This window comes from Alternaria arborescens (assembly GCF_004154835.1).
Source record: "Alternaria arborescens strain FERA 675 chromosome Unknown contig_93, whole genome shotgun sequence".
NCBI lineage: Eukaryota > Fungi > Ascomycota > Dothideomycetes > Pleosporales > Pleosporaceae > Alternaria > Alternaria arborescens.
This window is the reverse complement of record NW_021167948.1, coordinates 1-18528: the sequence shown is the minus strand read 5'-3', so window position 1 is coordinate 18528 and position 18528 is coordinate 1. Positions and strand designations below refer to the sequence as shown.

The 18528-nt window shown below is 51.5% G+C and overlaps 5 protein-coding genes across 5 annotated transcripts; 3 read left to right on the top strand and 2 right to left on the bottom strand.

The window, feature by feature from the left end:
• Positions 1–1399: 1399 nt before the first annotated feature.
• On the top strand, positions 1400–2436 carry AA0111_g12640 (hypothetical protein; the record flags this gene model as incomplete). The annotated part of the gene is made up of 2 exons (XM_028646645.1): positions 1400–1774; positions 1831–2436. 2 exons carry the CDS (start codon positions 1400–1402, stop codon positions 2434–2436), a joined length of 981 nt encoding a protein of 326 aa, XP_028499761.1.
• A 71-nt stretch (positions 2437–2507) lies between these two features.
• On the bottom strand, positions 2508–3458 carry AA0111_g12639 (hypothetical protein; the record flags this gene model as incomplete). Its single annotated transcript, XM_028646643.1, has 1 exon — positions 2508–3458. One exon carries the CDS (start codon positions 3456–3458, stop codon positions 2508–2510), a length of 951 nt encoding a protein of 316 aa, XP_028499755.1.
• Positions 3459–5604: 2146 nt separating this feature from the next.
• On the bottom strand, positions 5605–7242 carry AA0111_g12638 (hypothetical protein; the record flags this gene model as incomplete). The annotated part of the gene is made up of 5 exons (XM_028646642.1): positions 5605–6030; positions 6091–6482; positions 6532–6723; positions 6796–7057; positions 7108–7242. The coding sequence occupies 5 exons, from the start codon at positions 7240–7242 to the stop codon at positions 5605–5607; spliced, it is 1407 nt and encodes a 468-aa protein (XP_028499756.1).
• Positions 7243–10379: 3137 nt separating this feature from the next.
• On the top strand, positions 10380–11830 carry AA0111_g12637 (hypothetical protein; the record flags this gene model as incomplete). The annotated part of the gene is made up of 2 exons (XM_028646641.1): positions 10380–11372; positions 11429–11830. 2 exons carry the CDS (start codon positions 10380–10382, stop codon positions 11828–11830), a joined length of 1395 nt encoding a protein of 464 aa, XP_028499753.1.
• A 1847-nt stretch (positions 11831–13677) lies between these two features.
• On the top strand, positions 13678–13861 carry AA0111_g12636 (hypothetical protein; the record flags this gene model as incomplete). Its single annotated transcript, XM_028646640.1, has 2 exons — positions 13678–13785; positions 13835–13861. The coding sequence occupies 2 exons, from the start codon at positions 13678–13680 to the stop codon at positions 13859–13861; spliced, it is 135 nt and encodes a 44-aa protein (XP_028499754.1).
• Positions 13862–18528: the final 4667 nt, after the last annotated feature.

Below are 18528 nucleotides of genomic sequence, written 5' to 3'. Positions count from 1 at the left end.
CAATGCATTGCGCATACACAATTACTGTCAGCAGGATCTCACACAGTGCTTCAGGGCGCCTAGTCGCTCGACTTTGATGATAACGTCACGTTCGATTGCTTCAACGAGCTCACTCCCGTCCGTCCCCCAACTTTGCGCTACCAACGACATCTCCATGATGGGCAAAACCACGTAAGGCTGCGGCATTATCTTAGGCCGTGGGGTTTTCATTAAGTCGAGAGCGGGCATTGCCGGCGTTTTGTGATGAGGCTTTGAGTACTAGGAGAAGAAGACTGTACTGGGATGCTACGACGGGTACGTCGCACGCGTGCGCATTAGCTCTATGGCACAGACTGACTCGGTCTGATATTGTAGCTTTAGAGCATCTCAAGATTCTTGAGTCAAACCGCACGCGCCACCGTCCCGTCCGCTGCCTCTGCCACCGTCTCCACGTTCAAAGCACACGCGTACGATTGAACCTATCCGCGCCGATCTGCGCCCATACACCAGCGACGATGGCCTATCTGAAGCTTTATTGGGCCTTCGAAATACCTCATAAAAGGCTAGAAGAGGATCATAAGCCATGAGAAGCGGAGAGCTGGAGCGAAGACTGATCTTTTCACAATTCTATGACCTGCGCTGAATGACTACAACTTGGACCGACACTTGTGAGTCACGTTGACGTACATAATCGCACGATCTGGTAGGCCACAAGCCTGCCTTTTGGCGTTTGCGACTATGGTTCAAAAGGTCATGGACGACGGAGGACCACAGGGTGAGATACGACGCCATTGTCGCGGGTCATGGCAGGAAACGAACCGGCGCGAGGTTCACATCCAGCACTTCCGGCACTTTCAATGAATGGAAGATTCTTTGGTTTGCGCACCAAGTCTCGTCTTTGGCAGCCTTCGGCTTCGCTGTCGCACTAGGGCCAACCTGTGTGAACCTGCTCAAGTCCTGAAATGGCCGCCCAGTCTGGTATCGTTAAGGCGTGTCGGCTCAGCATCTGTCCGACTAGACCGTGTCAACTGATCCGATCATCTACGAGCGTCTCAAGGCATCCCGACATAGCGATGCGTCATCGATCAAGAGCCAAAGAGGTGCGAGCCCACCAATCAGCATTGCGAATCTCTGCCGAGCTCAGTGTTCTACATGATCCTTCTGATATGGCGTTATGTTCATATCTCCGGGCCTTTGAAGCGAGCTTCCCTCTACGGTTATAGTACCTTATTCCGATTGGTAGATTCGGACTTAATAGGTTGCCATTTCTCTTACGATATTGGCGTCGTCACAAGACAAACTTCTGTAAACAACATCGCCGCAGAGATGACATCTCACATTTACATATAAATAAAAGTCTGTCTTCGCTGTTCTCAAGTGCCATATTGAATTTCAAAAGCCACTCAAATCGTCACCAAGAATGACTTCAACGGAACCTCATCCCGCTATCGGAGCGCTCGATCAGCTCCAACCTAGCAAGCCACACGCCTTCAAACCTAATGCCGATATCCCCTCACTCAATGGGAAAGTCATTCTGATCACGGGTGCAAATAGCGGCATCGGAAAACAAACTGCCATCGAATTGGCGAAGCACGATCCCATGCAGATCTGGATCGCCGCTCGAAATGAACATTCAGGCCTGGAAGCTGTGAAAGACGTCAAGTCAACAAGGTCCAGCGTTGACGTGAGATTTGTGCAGCTGGACTTGACGTCTTTCGAGTCGATCAAGGCGGCGGCCAAGATTGTACTTGTAGAAGCAGCTCAGCTGGATCTTCTGATGTTGAACGCGGGAATCGTGAGTGTCCAGCTCTGCTTGATCTCCACGATAGAACTGAACCGATATGCTCCTAGATGGGAGGACCCCCAGGCGTTACGGCGGAGGGATACGAGCTAGCATTCGGCACCAACCACGTCGGTCACGCATTGCTATTTGACATGCTGGCTCCACTCCTCATCAAGACCGCTGAGACGTCCGCGACCGAGCCTCGAGTAGTGTCCGTCAGCTCGCGTGGCCACGCCTTCGAAGTCCCACCGGGAGGTATCGCGTTTCCAACCCTGAAATCGGCGCAGTCGGGTCTCTCAGGGGTGACGCGTTACACGCAGTCGAAGCTTGCCAATGTGGTGTACGCACGAGAGATCGCACGGCATCACCCCTTGATCATTTCTGTGGCTATCCATCCAGAGGACGTAGCTACGCAGTTGTTCGATAAAGGTGTGCAGGGCGGTGGACCAGAAATTGAGTACCTCGCGCGAGAAGTGGCGCCGAGAGTGGGCGTGAGCTTGGAGGAAGGCGTCAAGAATGGGCTTTGGGCCTTGACTTCTGATGATGTGCAGAGCGGCAGGTACTACGAACCTGTTGGCGTATTGGGCAAGGGCAGCGCTTTGTCCAGGGATAGGGAGCTTGGGGAGAAGCTGTGGAAATGGACGCAGGAAGAGCTTGGGAACCAGGTCGTTTGAACACCGTATCTCTGCATGCTCGAGTAAACATTGCCCTCACGCAGCAACTCAAGTGCGTGCGTTTGTATCGACTACCGGGAGATAATCATATCATGATAGAATGTTATCACTCCGCCATCATCGGTCCATCGCTGACAACGAAGGCTAACTGTATCAGTTGACGTATCCCAAGAACTTATCCGTACGTCATGAATCAGTTTCGAAGATGAGTGAGGGGAAGTCTCAACGCCAGCAAAAGTCTGAGTGTCAGTGACATCAAAGCCGTCTTTCAGGAAGCGATCGGTGGAAGCATCTTGCTCCAATGTCACAATTTCTGCTGCAATCTTGGACATCAACAGGCAGCTCCAGCCGCCCTGGCTGAAGGGGATGGTGTTGAGTAATCTGACGGCTTGTAATCGAATGCGGCGGTCGCGACATTTGAGAGCTGTAAAGAACAACGGAGTAGCCAAGTTGTCGCCAATACTAGTGCTCTGGGCTGCAGACAGTGAAGGCAACAAGTGCCAGATTTCCACTGAATGCTCCAGTATGGCGAGGAACTTTGCAGTATGGAACTCATACCCGGATTCTGAGGTGCAGCCTATGTGACCCCACATGATGAGTGCCATTTCGTAATGATTGAGTAGTATTGTGTGTCCAACTTGGCAGTCGCGATCCTTCTTCGTCACGCAAAAATTTGTAGACTTGTACGTTTTCAGCCAGTCCTGGAGTAAGCATAGTGCCTGATTGTGGATGTCAAGCCTTCTCAGTTGATCCTCACGCTCCGTTGCTGTTATCCGGAGGAAACGCCGCGAGATGAGAAGGATAGCGTGAACAAGTTTGTTCAACGAGTATCGAGCTTCTTCAATCGATTGGAAGGTGCGTGACGGCACATCTTCCACAGAAGACTGCACGAGGATGTCAATGCCCGGCGAGCTTGTCCCTAGGAACTGCGATTCTAGATGGAGGGATGCGAATCCTTGCATGATCCTGACCTGGTCGGGATCCACACTTGTGCTTCTCTTTAGCAAAGTCGTTCCATACATGTTGACACATAGGCTTTCATGAACATCCTTTAACAACCGCAATCCGCCCTGTAGATGCATCTCAGCCTGCTCAATCCTGCCTCTCACTTGCTCTAGCAAAGTGTAAAGTAGACAGGAGACTAATGCGAGGCTGGATATCGTCTTCCCACCAAGCCCAATCGCGGACCGGAGGTGTCGCAACGACTCGTTGTAATGCCTCATGACAAGAAGCTCACACTTTAGCTGCGTACGATCCGATGCCAAAACAGCGTTTTTGTGGGCCGAGCTCAGCGCAATGGCCGCGTGTGCGATGACAGGTTCATTCAGCAGCGTAGGCATAACCAGCGCCGTCCAAAACCCCTCTGCAAGCCGACCACTCAAGTCGTGTACAAGGCGATGGTGAAACCAGTCTAGATATCCCTGGTCTTCATCGCTCAACTTGAGCTTCGCAGCCGGATAGTGATGGTGCAGCGACGGGGTACACGTCTTTCTGCTACCATAGCGCTCTGCGTACCCGTTTCCTCCTCCACCCCAAATGCCGTAGCCCTCACACGTGCGACCTGTGGAGTAGCATCGCTTGCATACCGGTTTGAGCTCGTCGCATTTGACTCTCCGGGTTCTAATGCTCGGTCAGATCTCTCTCATGATTTGCAAAGGCCGTTTACCTGCAGGTACCACATCCTGAGCGTACTTTTCTGCGAGTTGTACTATTCATCGCGTAGATAGAGTCCAAAGGGCCGATTGTAAAGTACAAAAGGATACAACATTCAGAAAAGCGAGGAAACGACAGTATGTTGCTTGTACCGAGACCTGTAAGACGGTCCATCGGCACCTTTCTCATTGGTCGGCTCGCACCTCCTGGGCTTTGATTCGCCAATGCATGTAAGCGTACGAGAGCACCGTCCCCATGTTTGTACGCGCCACGAGAATGTAGAATGTGTCTTTGAGTCCTTTGGATGCCTGATCTGCATAGACACAATCATATGTTTCGCTGAAGCCGGCTTCGTCGGGATAATCGTGATGCCGTGTTTCTCGGAGTAAACCGACGGATTCAGAATACTCCGATAACCACCAATCATATTCCGACCGCTTATCGCAGAGCCTCAATTCGGACCCTGAACCTGTTAATCGCTGTAATCTCAAACAGTATAAGATACCCGCGCCCTCATTCTGCATGCGCTGTTCAAGTACTGAGGTGCGCGCTCACTTTGGATTTCCCCGGTCGTTCCAGAGGGCAGTTGCGAAGTCGGTGTGCGAGACCCACTTCTCCGCGGCTTTATCCTGCGGAAAAGTTGCGGAGAGAGGTTGTAGGGCTGTAGGGCGTGGAGGTGTAATCAGATAAGAAGCCCGTTGCACCCGGAGGCGGAGTATAAGTACTAGGCTCCTGCGCATCTGGGGTATACTAAGGGTAAGTTGCGTTGCTTTCTCCGCGTGTTCCCGTATGCTGTGATTCAGTCTACTCTCATTATTGTACAAATCACTAGCCTTCGCGTCGTTGTTTCTCATTTTCGCATGCATCAGTCTCCTATCAGTCTTGCTTTTCCCTTACGTCTTCGTCTTCTGTTCAGTCTACTTGAGCATGTCGTCAGCTTTGCATCTCTTTTCCTTGACAATAGACGCCTCTACCAAACACAACAACAGCGTTTCTTGACGCTCAAGGCGCTACGACTATACCACGGCAACATCTACTCTTCAATATACAAGCAGACTAGGTGGATTACGACTCGATCTTAACCTGCGACAGCCTTAGTAGATCGTCCGGAAGAATGAAGTTGTTACGAATACCCCGACGGTAATTCATCGACATGAATGCCGGCTGCATCGCAAAAGCGGATATAGCACATGTCAAAGCCTTGCAGGACGCGCCCAGCAGGATGCAGCACCAGACGAAACAAGCATGAGCCAGCAGGCACGACATATACCTCGCACCCACCCGATCTCATGTTCTCCCTCGATACAGGAAAGAGCCGTGAAGTTGTCGCCAACCCAATCAGCCATTCGACATGGCCGTCTCCACTATAGCTTCATCATCACTGCACTCAAGAATGCCAGACACAACGTATATTTGAACAATGTAAGATATTCGCATTGAAATCATGCATATGCATCGCTAAAAGAACAAGACCAGAGCACCATCAAATCAAGCCTCTTCCTCCGACAGCCACACTTAGTGACCACCGCTCGAATTGGAGTTATCCGCGCACGACCAAGGGCTGGTGCCACCATCCTTGTTGTACGAGTCGATGATGCCGACAATCGAACCATAAGTACCACCAATGAGGAGGAATGTGCCAGAGACAATGACGAAGATGGACCATGCAACCATACCCTTCCACTTCCAGTCGCGGTTGGACCGGTGCCAGTTGTCGTACAGCCACATGCAGCCCATTGGCTGGAAGCTCATGAGGGTGCCCAAAAGTGCGCCCACGAGCGAGACGAGGCCACCGAAGACGGGAATCGCAGATGCAATGATGTAAGCAGTCAGGGAAACGGCGGCGGTGAAGCCGAACCAGGTGATCCAATGCCTAGCGGTGGGGTGGTTGAGGTGCTTTGTTCCGCGCAGAGTACGGATGAAGAAGTACTTGGCCACGAGCTATGTGAGATCAGTACACTGTCCGTAAAGAGCAAAGGGAAGAGAGATGATGGAACTCACATGAGTGACCAGGATAACGGACGCAAGAAGACCCGGAAGTGCGAGTCCGTAGCAGATCTTCTTCATCAAGACACCGGCGGATCCCAGCGCAGGCGATGCGACGTACGATCCGCAGTAGTAGTACACGACGACGCCGATGGCGATGTAGATGGAGGTCATGACGAATTGGCACAGCGACAGGGCCTTGAAGTAGTCCTTGTGGTCCTTCATCTCGGACACGACGTTGAAGTAAGCAGGAATACCGCAGAACGCAAAGACGATACTGGATAGAGCAGCCGCGGCCTCAGCGAAGGTGGGCGACTTGAAGAGTTCGAAGTCAGATTGCCAGGGGCCGAATTGAGGCGCCGCAGATGGGCGATCCTGGATGCCGACTGAGACAGTGAGGGTAATGACTGTAGTGGTCAGGGCACATCCTTTGGTGCAGAAATACGGAATACTCACTAGCTGACATGATACCAGCAAGACCACCCCACGCAATCCAAGAGAGCTTGCCCAAGGTCTTGATCGAAGCAAGTGCGAAGCCCACAAAGCAGGCCACAGCCACGAAGACAGCAGTACACGTGCCATGTTCAGACAGGGAGTTCAATCCGATGGAGATACCCAGCATACCAGAGCCAGCGACGCACGTCCATACTGTTTTTCGTCAGTCCACACGCTCAACTCTGGGGTTCTGGAGAACCATGTTCCCATGAGGTAAGGACCCACACAAAGCGAACGCCAAACCGAGCACCTCGCGGCCGGCGCGCCCAAACAGCTTCTGCCCCACATCCTCGATACCGTACGTTTCAGGATGACGCATCTTGAATGTGCCGACCATGTAGCCAGACCACAGCGTGATTCCTCCGATGGCAAGCAGCGAGAGGATGCCCGGAATGAGACCCAGGGCATCGAATGCAGCGGGGATAGACAGCACACCGAGACCGATTTGTGTCTTCATCATGATGATGGACGAACCCCACCAGCTGACCTGCTGGGCGTCAATATGCGTTAGGTAAGAATCGCAACATGGAGACATACGCTGCGGTAGTTTGGTCCTCCCTCGACGACCTCACCGAAGACGGCATCAGTCTGGCCTTGCGCGTTGGTTTCCTCGGCCTTGAGCTGGCTGCCGTACTCAATGTCGTCGCCCATCTTGTCGTTGGAGAAGCCCATGTCGCTTTGATGTTCTGATCCGGGGTATCAATAGGAAATGGCACGCGAGGATGAGTACTGCCTCGAAGGACGACGGTACGCGTTATATGCAGAAATCGTCGGCCCGACCGACATCGGCAGGCACAGACCCAGGAACGATGTGGAGGTGCGCCCACGGCGCGCTCATTGTTTCCCCAGGTGCGTAGCGGTCCCTCCTTCGCCGTGGTGGACACTGGTGGTTGATGCTTTGCGCGGGCGAATGAGCGTGGAGCCGCTAAAAACCGAGACAAGCTGGCTTGGAGCCGCATCGAGCCGCAAAATTTTGGTGCAGGTACAGCGAGGTTTTGCCGGACTAGGCCCAAGACGGTTAGCCAACTCCATTTTTCACATCATCGAATGTCGCCAGTGTCAAGCGCCCGCGGATTGCAAGTCGAGTGCGTTCGAGAGCACTCTGGGGGAGCATAGGAGCATGTCGCCATGCACCATGTGGCGTGGGCAAGCTTCAACACAGGGCCGCTTCACCACAGCTGCGTGTAACGATAAGCACGAGAGCCAGGACCGGAACAGGGACCAAGCAAGTCGGACCAAGTGAAATAGACGCTTATCTTTTGTGGATTTCTGGGCATACGTTGTGGGACGAGGGTCCGTTCAGCTCCGTTCAACAATGCTTTCTGAGATAGCGAATTAACATGACTACGTCATCCTTGTTATATTTTCAAATGAATTGTGTCAATATTGATGGTATGAGTGGGTGCGCATAGAGATAGCAGAGATGGGATACGCATACATAGAAGGTTGTAGTCGCGTGACGATAGCGCATGAAGTGATGGTTACAGTAAATCACTTTCCTGTCGCGTCAAGTCGCAATGGTATACAAGTACGCTTCAGAAGGTTGTAGTTCGAAATCAGGGTCTGGGGCGCCTCCATGCGACACGGTATCGCTGTATCGTGGCTTCAAGGTCGTAACTAATTCAAGAATCATCGTGTGCTGATGCAGTACATGATATGGTATGCCGCAATGCCGTTAGTCGTTGTACGGTGGTATACAGCACTAGAAACTGATTGCGATGGGCGTCCAAGACGCGGAGAAATTCACGGAACATGACCATAGGCGTCCGAGCGTATATGCTCGATACGAGAGCTTCGGAGGAAGGATCCCGGAGAGATGCAAGTGGGACATGGATATTCTCCACACGCAATTGCCTCATGAATCGAAGGACGGACAGCTACGCAGTGAACTCCGGGGAGCACGGCTTCTAGAAGGATGGTAAAGCATGGCGAAAGCGCGGTTGACGCCTGGGCCGACCCAGTGCTGCGGACGCAACCTGGGGCAGATTTACTGTTATGTAAAGAGTCGGAGGATGCGGAGCATCAATCTGGGGACAGGTATTGTCGTTAGGTAAAAGGTGCAAGGTATGCATGGTAGCGCAGAGCCTCAATCTGGGGCAGGTGTTGTCGTTAGGTAAGACGTGTGGTAGCGTGCGAAGCCCCTGTGGGTCGCCCCGACATGGCGAGGGTCCCCAAGGCGCCACTACTGCTCGGCTCGACGTAACACCTCTCTCCAATGCTCTCACGCATCTTGTCCTTCTGATTCTCCATCGCGCGCTCCTTGAGCCGATTGTTGGTCCTACTGACCCCAATGTAGTGTACCTGATAGCCCTTCAACCCCAGGGTCGCACGACTCCTACGCGAAGATTGGCGTCGACTTGTAAGGAACGTGCAAAGCGGAGACTAGTCTGGGGTCCACGCTTGCGAATGTCGCTGCTGGAAGATCGGAGAAGCTTTGTGGAGTCGAGCAGAATACGGGGCGAGGATGTGGGTTGGGTCGTCTTTGGAGAGGAGGGGCAGTGTGGAGGCGGCTGTGGGCGCCGTGTCTTTCGATGCCAAATGGGTCGCTAATGAGGAAACCGCCAGAGACCGGGAAGACGTTTGTGCGCCGCTTGTACAGAGTATCGCGGCGCTGTGGTTATGGCTCTGGGCCGGGGTTCTCGTCGTCGCTTGTGTCGCCCCCTAAGGGGAGGACGTTGTCTTCACCGTCTCAATGGCCGTCGTCGAGATCGTTTCAGAAGCCGCGCATGCGCCATGATAGGTAAAGGCTTCCGTCTTCGTCGCTGATTACGGGAATTGTGTGTGTGTGTGTGTGTGTGTGTGTGTGTGTGTGTGTGTGTGTGCGTACGATTTGCTGTTCAGCGGCCGCGATTGCCTGAGGGTCGAGTCGAGAGTCGAGAGCGGGGTAACGAAGTTGTCTGCCTTGCGACGCGCACGCTGGATCAGGGTAAGAAGACGTTGTAGGTGCGGGCGTCGGTGCTTATTCGAACCTGGTACATCGACATCGAGCGCGCGCTTCCAGCATTTGTTGATGGTATGAACATGACCCTGGCAGGCTTCCAGCTCACGGCCTGACGCGCGAGCACGTGGACGGGTGTACACTACGCGCGAGCTGCGCTAGTGAGTGACCCGCACAAACAAGACGTAAATTTCCCACGTACCTGGGAACAGATTTGTGGGCGCTGTAGAGAGACGTCGCATGCAATGGTATGACGTAACCAAGGATATCCGGGCTGTGCTGGACAAAGCAAGTGTCACGCCCACGGAAAGAAGGCCTAGACTCCCACGTGCATGTGCTTTTCCACAAAACTCCAGTCAGGGTCGCCTGTCAGGTCGGAAGCCCTAAAAGCAGTAAGAATACAGTCGGATCGGATGCACCACTATGTCTAATTGAACTACATGAAAGGAGTTTACAGTCTTTGACGCTTGTAGGCCTTCTACATCCATCATATGTCTTTGGCATACCTAGGTATGGTGCGACGATGAGGGCGCAGCGCTGATCAGCTGTCAAAACGAAGACCAGTATATTGAGTGCAAGTAGGCTGAGTCTGCATGACATTATACGAAAGAGCCTACTGATATGGAAGCCGTCGACACCTTGCATGAGAGGATGAGTATGGTTGGTTGAATTCATAGGCACAGCAGCGCCTCAGCTGGACGTTACCCCAACAGATGCATATACAGCCGTGCTGACCATAAGCCACCAATACTCAAGCAGTGTATCTTCTCGTTTCTCTTCGTTGACAGCTCCCCCCCCCCTCTCCCTCTCTCTCTCTCTCTCTCTCTCTCTCTTCACACCTTTCCATACCATAGAACATATTTTGTCCACAATGAACGGCTTGCGAGCAGAAGCGCGACAACGATTCGAGGCAGAACAGCAGTTCACGCAGCGTGAAAATCTGCAACGGACCGCCATAAGTCTTGTTACCATTGCCAAATTCCTGAATTCGGAGACGACCGTTCGGCACACTTCAGTCCAATGGCCTAGTCACCTGGACATCTGTGATCTGATTAACGCACCTGTCTTTGACAATGGCAATGAGAAAGCAACGGCTACAATGAGCATCGTCAAGTTCAGGCGTAATAGCGAAGGAATCCTTAGCATCGAACGACCTGTCTTTGTGAACTTGTTCGACGATCTCGGGTTCGATCCATATTGGCTGAATTTGATCCTTTCGTCGACGTATGGATTCTTCTCACAATACCAACCGGGTAGCACTTTGTATAGGTGCTACTTGCATACTGTGTCATATACACTGTTGTGGACCTACAACTCTGATACAGTTACAACCAAGGTCCTGTTCACACCACGAGAGCACTCTCAGTACCCACAACAAATCTTCAGAAGCTTCCTGTCGACATTGGTGCACCACAAAGATCTGATAAACGACTGGCGCTTCTGTTCGTTTCTATGTGGTATTGAATTGGTCCGTTGGATTGAGGGCACTGCAGGAGAGAATCTGGGCCGCATTCGAGACATAGAAATATTCACGGGGCATGGCGCATGGCATGTAGCTCAATCTGATGCTGCTCCAAGTACAGATCAGCTCGTATATGAGTCCAAAAGGCTGGGTCTCGTACTTACCGCGCTAGCCAATGTCATCAGACATGCTTGCATCGTAAGAATGATCCTCAGTGACCTCGTAGTATATCGACCGTGTCTGATCCACCAACCGTCGCCTGCCCAAACCCCGAGTGCGGCTACGTCGACATCTATCTTGTCTGCTATTACGGACGCAGTAGCGCTGTTGGAAGGCCAGATACAATCAGGCGAGCTGCAGACAAGCTATCTTCAAGAGCGTGGCCGTATGCAGCAATCTGTAGTACGTTGCATCAGCGGTTTTCTACCATCGCATAGACAACTAATTGTCAGCGCCAGATCTTCAATCTGCTCACTCGCCACGACGCGAAAAGTAGCAAGGAAATCGCGTTAGCAACACAGCGGGATAGTTATTCGATGAAGACCATTGCTATCATGACCGTGGTCTTCCTGCCACCTACCTTCTTCGCCACTCTCTTCGCTATGCCCCTACTAAATTGGAACGGCCCCAAAGTTGTGCAACCAAGCTTTGGAATCTTTTGGGTTTTTTCGTTACCTACCATCATACTGGTCTTTCTCATTTGGCATCTGATATCATCTGATAAGACAGTGTTTGCAAAAGCTCGGGTGTGGTTCGAGAACAAGAGGCATGAGGACAAGGGAAACGCTGATCTAGAAAAATCTCCAGGCGTTTCGCAACCGTTTCGATGGAACGGTTTAAGGTATAGGTCAGAACGTTAGCGAGCGATGGACTTGCCTTTTAACAAAAGCCTACTAATCTCATAGACTATTCCATAAACTTACTCGGACTTGTAGCAACGCACTGTGAGGCTGATGATAGAAGGTACAGAAGACGGATGACAATGCATCTGCTTGCTACATTCGATATGAACTTGTGAATGATATTACACTATGGTGTTGTTGAGGGCATGTATTCGCCATGCGCGCGATACAGTCTATGTGAACCGTCGTGGACCGATGACTGGAAGATGCGTAGTAAGTCATGATCAATGAATAAGAAATTGGAAGGGAACGCGGCGCACTCCGTGTCCGAAGAGCAAAACGCAGTCTGGGTAATCATCTGCGCGATGCTCTTAGAATGAACCACACTATGTAGCTTTGCAAGCTGACCCGATAGCCGCGACTCACACCAACAATGGCCAGATGGTTGAACCCACCTCTATACTACACTGCGTCTATCGCCATGCACGAACAAGCAAGTGCGTGTGGCTGTTCAATATTCGCGGTTGCAGTGTCGTTTGAATTCGTTCAGGTTCGATCGTGCGGTGCTTGTGCTTTAGTTGTGATTGGCATGCTGACAAATGCCTGCGCGTAGTCGCGGTCACCATGTCTGTGAAATCCAGCAGCTTACGACCGTTGTACCGACAGAGTTCTTCCGTAGTGATAGACGTGTCGCAATGCCTGTTTATAGAGGTACGTCCCATTACTGCCCCACGAACTTTGATGCTTGTCGCCAAGACTCAAAACGCCGACCTCCGTCTTGGAGTTGTCTGGCTACACCGAACAAACCGACAACCCACCATCGCACTTCGGACCGCAGGAGATTGGACGCACTTTCGGGTTCTGCGGCGCCATGCAATCTTACTATCTCCGATCGAGACACACTGCCTGCCCATGTTGCGCATGCCATTGTCCTTGAAATATGTCTTGGGAACATCGTAGTCCCTTTCCAGGAAGATGACGACGCCTCGCCCGCAGACGATGAGAGCACGCCCGCCAAACAATGTGATATGACCTCGCTCGCCTCCAAGACCAGCCTGAACTCGCCCGCGAACCAGTCCATCGCTGGATCTCTGCTCTCTCGCGTCGATATTAAACCACTCCGTATCGAGCCGCCCGCCGTCGCCTCAAGCTCGAGCAACACTCCGTCTCATCCATACCCGTACCCTCACTATTTCTGAAAGTCCTGTCGAGCTCCCGAGCGCGTGCTCGATTATAATTGCTGTATGAGGCTCGCGCGCACGGGGGAGGTTCGGCGGTACCTGCCGCGCATTTCCCGAAATGAGCCCTTAGTCATGCACTTAGTTGCCCACTCGATTTTACTGATGCTCGAGACCTTGTGCATCCTATAGTGACTATCGCGGCGGCCAGCTCCCTCTGTGTTTTAGAAATCCAAACCGAGTCACGAACATCGTCGCAACACTGTTGTTTACACGTATGATAGAGAGGATCTTGTCAGGAACATATGTATAGGCCACTACCACGTGAGGATCCAGTAACAATCGGCTAGAGCGGCTTTGAGGCTACTCCGACTCCGCAAGGGGATAATCTAAGATCATGTCTGTAGCGCATACATTGCGACGCCGCAAGAGCTCACCGCTGTTCGACTCTTCCAACAAGGTAAATCTACGTACGTTGCACCTTTGACTTCGATTAGTATGCAATATATATCCCTGTTGGCCAGAGTCGCTAGCAAGTGACCGCTTCATACTGGTGAAGAAGACACTGCCCGTGCGCATCGTCGAGCATTAGGTATATATATGCGTTGGTCTCATCGTAGTGTAGGTACCTCGACAATATACCATTGAAGACCCAAGTACAAACCGCAGCGTCTTCACTAACTAGCCATGAAACTCGTTACTTCAATCCTCCTGGCCTTTGCCGTCTCTGCCCAGGCTTCCTGGTGTAATGATGGATGGGGTTTGCCCGCAAACACTGGATGTCCCGACTCCTATGTAAGTAATATGATGACTAGCAGGAAAGCGTCCTACTGACTGTTCGTAGCCCCACTCCTTCTGCGTAGGTTTATAGGTTATCAAAAAGAAAAAGATTCAAGTCGTAACACCCAGACAGTGCGGAGACGGTGACGATGCTAGATTTCCTCGGGAAAGAACTTGCGCACAGCCTATAAGGAATGGACTTTATGTCCAGGACAGTTGCAGCGGCGGTGTAAGTCTCAAGTGCAGCTATCGAAAGAAACGAACGACTGACAGCTATGTGATTAGTTCATCAAATGTGTTCGTATCCTAGAACTCGATCTATCTGTCATATACTAATACGACTAGTGCTAATTACACTACTACCATGCAACGCTATAGAGCTACAGTTACAAAAGTACAATAGACTGTTCTACTTGTGCATCCTATGATTCTTGTCGCGGCGGCTTTCGATCTTCGTGTCCCATGAACCCGAACTGATTTCACGAAGATTGTCACCACCAGAATCGCTGTCGTACACGCTGGGTCGATTTAAAATTTCGCATTAAATGTTTCCTGTGCAGCTGACGGCGAGAGCAAGATGCGATCGGCTCACGACAAATCACAGCGCCACGAGTATGACGTTGTGTTGACCCACCTCCACTTATCAGGCATTCAACACGAGCACGTAAGTGAACGTTGTCAACAAGACCACTAATTGCAACTGTCGGACGGATGCCCTTTGTGTCTCCATACTCTTGGCCTTCGGTGCAGCTGGCCTATCATAGCGCCGCCTAAACGAACGCGTCCATCGGCAAGCTATGTAGTCACGACACTAGGAGCTTGGAAAATCCGGAACTGCGGCTTCCACGTTTCGCGTGGACTTTGACATAAGCCCGACGTGGTTCTTTAGAGTCTTCAAAAAGAAGATACAACGCCTTGAGATACCTTTCGCATCCGTGGGTAAGTTTTCTAGGTTATCACAAAAGTAAGCTACTACTGAAGAACAGTACCCAGACTCACAAATCAAGTCTGTCTTCCTATCACCTGCATCATGTCAGGATATAACACCAGTCAAGCTGTTCTGGCGCTTGGCAACACACAGTAAGATCCCCTTAATCGATACAGATTAAGTAGAATGATTGTTCTGGCCAGGTGCCGCAATGTGATCAGCCCAAAATTTGAAGAGGTAAAGTGGTTATCCGACTACCTTCCTCAGTTGCTAGCTAACCTAGGGAAAGTTTCTAGCCAAGGTTGACTGTCTTCCCAGCCCTCGGTTCTCTGACGCGGTCGCAGAGTTCAAGCTCAACCCGCCTCCCACCCCGCCGACCACAGACATCGAATATCCCAAATCGATCCCAATGCGCGATGGGTACCAGAGCGAGCTACGTATTTATCTGCCTGTCGGACGATCTTCAACTCCTCGAGGAATGTTTGTCCTCATTCACGGTGGCGGTTTCTGCCTGGGGAAAAACTTCTCCCTTGGTTATCTAGCACGGCCTATTGCAACTCTATATAACCTCACCGTCGTCTGCCCGTCCTACCGTCTTGCTCCCGAGCACAGATTTCCTGCTGCGCCGCAGGACATGTGGGATTCTCTCAAGTGGTTGAGTCAAGACATCCATGCCAAGGAGCTTGAGTGCGATCTCTCTCTCTAGGCTTCTACATCGGTGGTGTCTCTGCCGGCGGTACTCTTACTGCCATCATGGCACAGCGATGGATTTCTGAGGGGTGTCAGCCTCCACTTACGGGAGCATGGGTGAGCGTCTCGTGCGTCTTGGAGAAAGAGATTGTCCCTGAGCAGTACCAAAGCCTCTACCTCGCTAGAGATCAGAATGCCAGATCCTTGATCTTCAACCAGGACGCCCTGGAGTACATCACCAAAGTGTGGCACCATGACAGGTTCTCGCCAGATTTTTCTCCTTTCCAGGCCGATAACCCGCATAAGGGGATGCCGCCAGTTTACATACAAGTTGCAGGCAAGGACCCCCTTCGTGATGATGGGTTAATTTACGAAAAGGCGCTGCGTGCGCACGGTGTGAAGACAAAGTTGGATGTATACCCTGGTCTGCCCCATGGATTTGAAGCCATTTTTCGAGATCTTGAAGTCTCACGAAAGAGCATGATGGACACTTTGATAGAGTACCGCATATGTCTGCGAAATACTGTCGTCATCAGCGCAACAGGTCTAGCGTTAACTGCACTACGCCGTCTGAAAAATCTACGTCTGCCTTCTACAACTACCTACAGCAGAGTGATGATTGTTGGATTTGGGTAGTGAGACGCGGTCAGCAACTCATCATGGTGGAACGGAGCCAGACCTTCGCGCCCACAATCCTTACTCTTCGATTTGATGACTCTGTGCACCAAAAGCGCTCCCACTCTTATGTAGGTCGATTCAGCGATGTTCACCGGTATGATCGCAATGCCAATATCTGAAGTGATCATGACCACTCCACAACACTTGTACACGTCAATATCAAAGTACACACGCCCTTCCGCGAGCCTCTCATTCGTCAACCGAACCTTACACTCTCTTCCATTACTCGATTCCTGCGACGCTATATCGAACAGGGCACTCACCGGTGCTCTGATCTTCGCAAATCCTTTCGTTATTTCCCCAAGTGGGTTGACGCCCTTGGGCGTGACATCGCAGTCTAGCAGTTCTGCACACACTGGCATGCAGGGATCGTTCTCGAGAAGTCTGTATAGCACCACTCCCTCCACTGATGCGAACGACCAGGTTGGAGCTCTCCAGGGTATAGCTCTCTGCGGCTTCTTTGGGAATATAATACGTTTGTCCCAGGCAGGCCGTTGCAAGCGCCATAGCAGACCTTGCAAGAACCAGCTTTTCCACAAGCCAGCAAGGCAGACATCTCCCGTGAGCTTTTGTAGCGCCGAGATCATACCGGACAGTGCTGGAAGCTTATCAGATTGGAAGGTAATGTTGCAGGATGTGTAATCTTCAATCAAGGCAAACCATTCTATCCATCCTGTGTTGTAAGTGCAGGCTTCTCCGTATCCATGTCTTTTCCCGGTCCAACTAATCCGTCCTGGGTTGTCCACGTCCTCGAGCCCGTGGGCGATTCTTTCCAGAAAACTGTGTCCACGGTCTGAGCGTTCGAACCAGTTCAGGAATCCGTCTTCGGTGTTCAATAGCTTCGAGCAATCCCAGCGCATCTTGTAGGCACCAAATCTTATCGTGCGGGGCGCTAGTTTACGTTCTTGTATGGCCCAGACTCGGCTCAGAAGAGGCTCTTCCTACCTTGTGTCAGCTTCCGGAGTCAGTGTGAGCGGCTCAAGGGCTTCAATGTACCTTCCGCGTAGTGATGACATCTTCCAATAACGCCTTCATAGGGTCCGGTGAAAAGGTCCCGTCGTGATATTGGAAATACAAGTCAAAAGACCCTTCCGCATCTGCGAACGAGACGACAGGACGTTGTCTGACCTTGCGCGCATGCAAAAAGCCTTCACCACAGTGACTCGCACGCGTAGCAGCAAGAGTTAAGTACGAATTACTGTATACATCAGCCATTCGAGAAGCCTCTCTCTCCCAGTCAGCTCTATCGTCTTGAATGATGCACAGACAATCTATCCACAAGTAGCGAATGCTTAGATATCTGGTGAGAAATATTGCGTCTCGAAGAGTTTGAGGAAGTTGGATGTATCTGATCCCTCTATCTTCTTTATGCTTTTCCAGGTTCGTAGAGGTCGTAGTGTATGGCAGCGTTTTACCCCAGCAATAGCTCAATGCGATGTACAGGCCCTTACTATCTGAACCGGGTTCCACAAGCTTGAGTGTTGTATCCGTGAGCAGGGCACGTGGATCATCCGTGATACCCTCGAAGTCAGTTCCTTCTGGTAGTGAATGAAGGTCCAAGAGCCGTGTGGGTAATTGAGCATCGCTTTTTACTAACCGTTGGCAGTTCAAGTGGTGGTCGTTGCAATTTTTGACCCATGTTGCAGTTTTTCCAAGTACCCAGGGATGCAATGAGTCCTCGATGATCTCGTATTTGTCAAAGAACTCTGCTACGGAGCTATCTACATATCACATGTCAACTGCAGCTCACGTAGATAGATCATACCAACGTACCTGGAGTTGTGTAATACCAGAAGGTCCCACTTAGACGCACTTGTGGCTTCGTGTCGCCCAGATACACAACCAGGATAGATTTGTGCGGGATTTCTGGAGCCTTCAGCCATAGGCCTCTCATGTCACCGTCCTTGTAGTTGGTACGGTAATAGTGGCTGCTGCTCAGATGGCTGAAGATGACTTGGCAGAGCGCGCATTTGCTAGCAGAACTTTGTAACCCAGCAAGGCTGTCATGCCATCTGAGGAATGGATGCTCGTCTTCTTCGTGGGTCACATCTGCAGTCTCCGGTAGTTTGAACCACTGAAACTCATCGTCTACGGATGTGTCGCCCTGAACAAGTTTCAAGATATTGCGAATTGGCAGGGACTGGCATGCATCACAGAAAGTCATCTTTGTCGTGAGAGTCGTGCGAGAATGCTGTGATGAGCGTGGTACGAACAAGCTGACGAGGTCGCGTAGAGGGATGTGCCCCACCTGACATATCAGCACGACTGACAGGCGAAAGTCAGCTCTATTTTACAAGATGACAGCGATAAGCTAGGCGCCCTAGTTTGCGGCCACCCCTAGTTTGCGGCCACCCCTAGTTTGCGGCCACCGTGCGCGAAGGCGCGCCCTCCGCTCAACACGCGATAACTCAACAACGCCGTACTCAATATGGATCCTCATGAGGAGGCTCTACAAGGCGCCA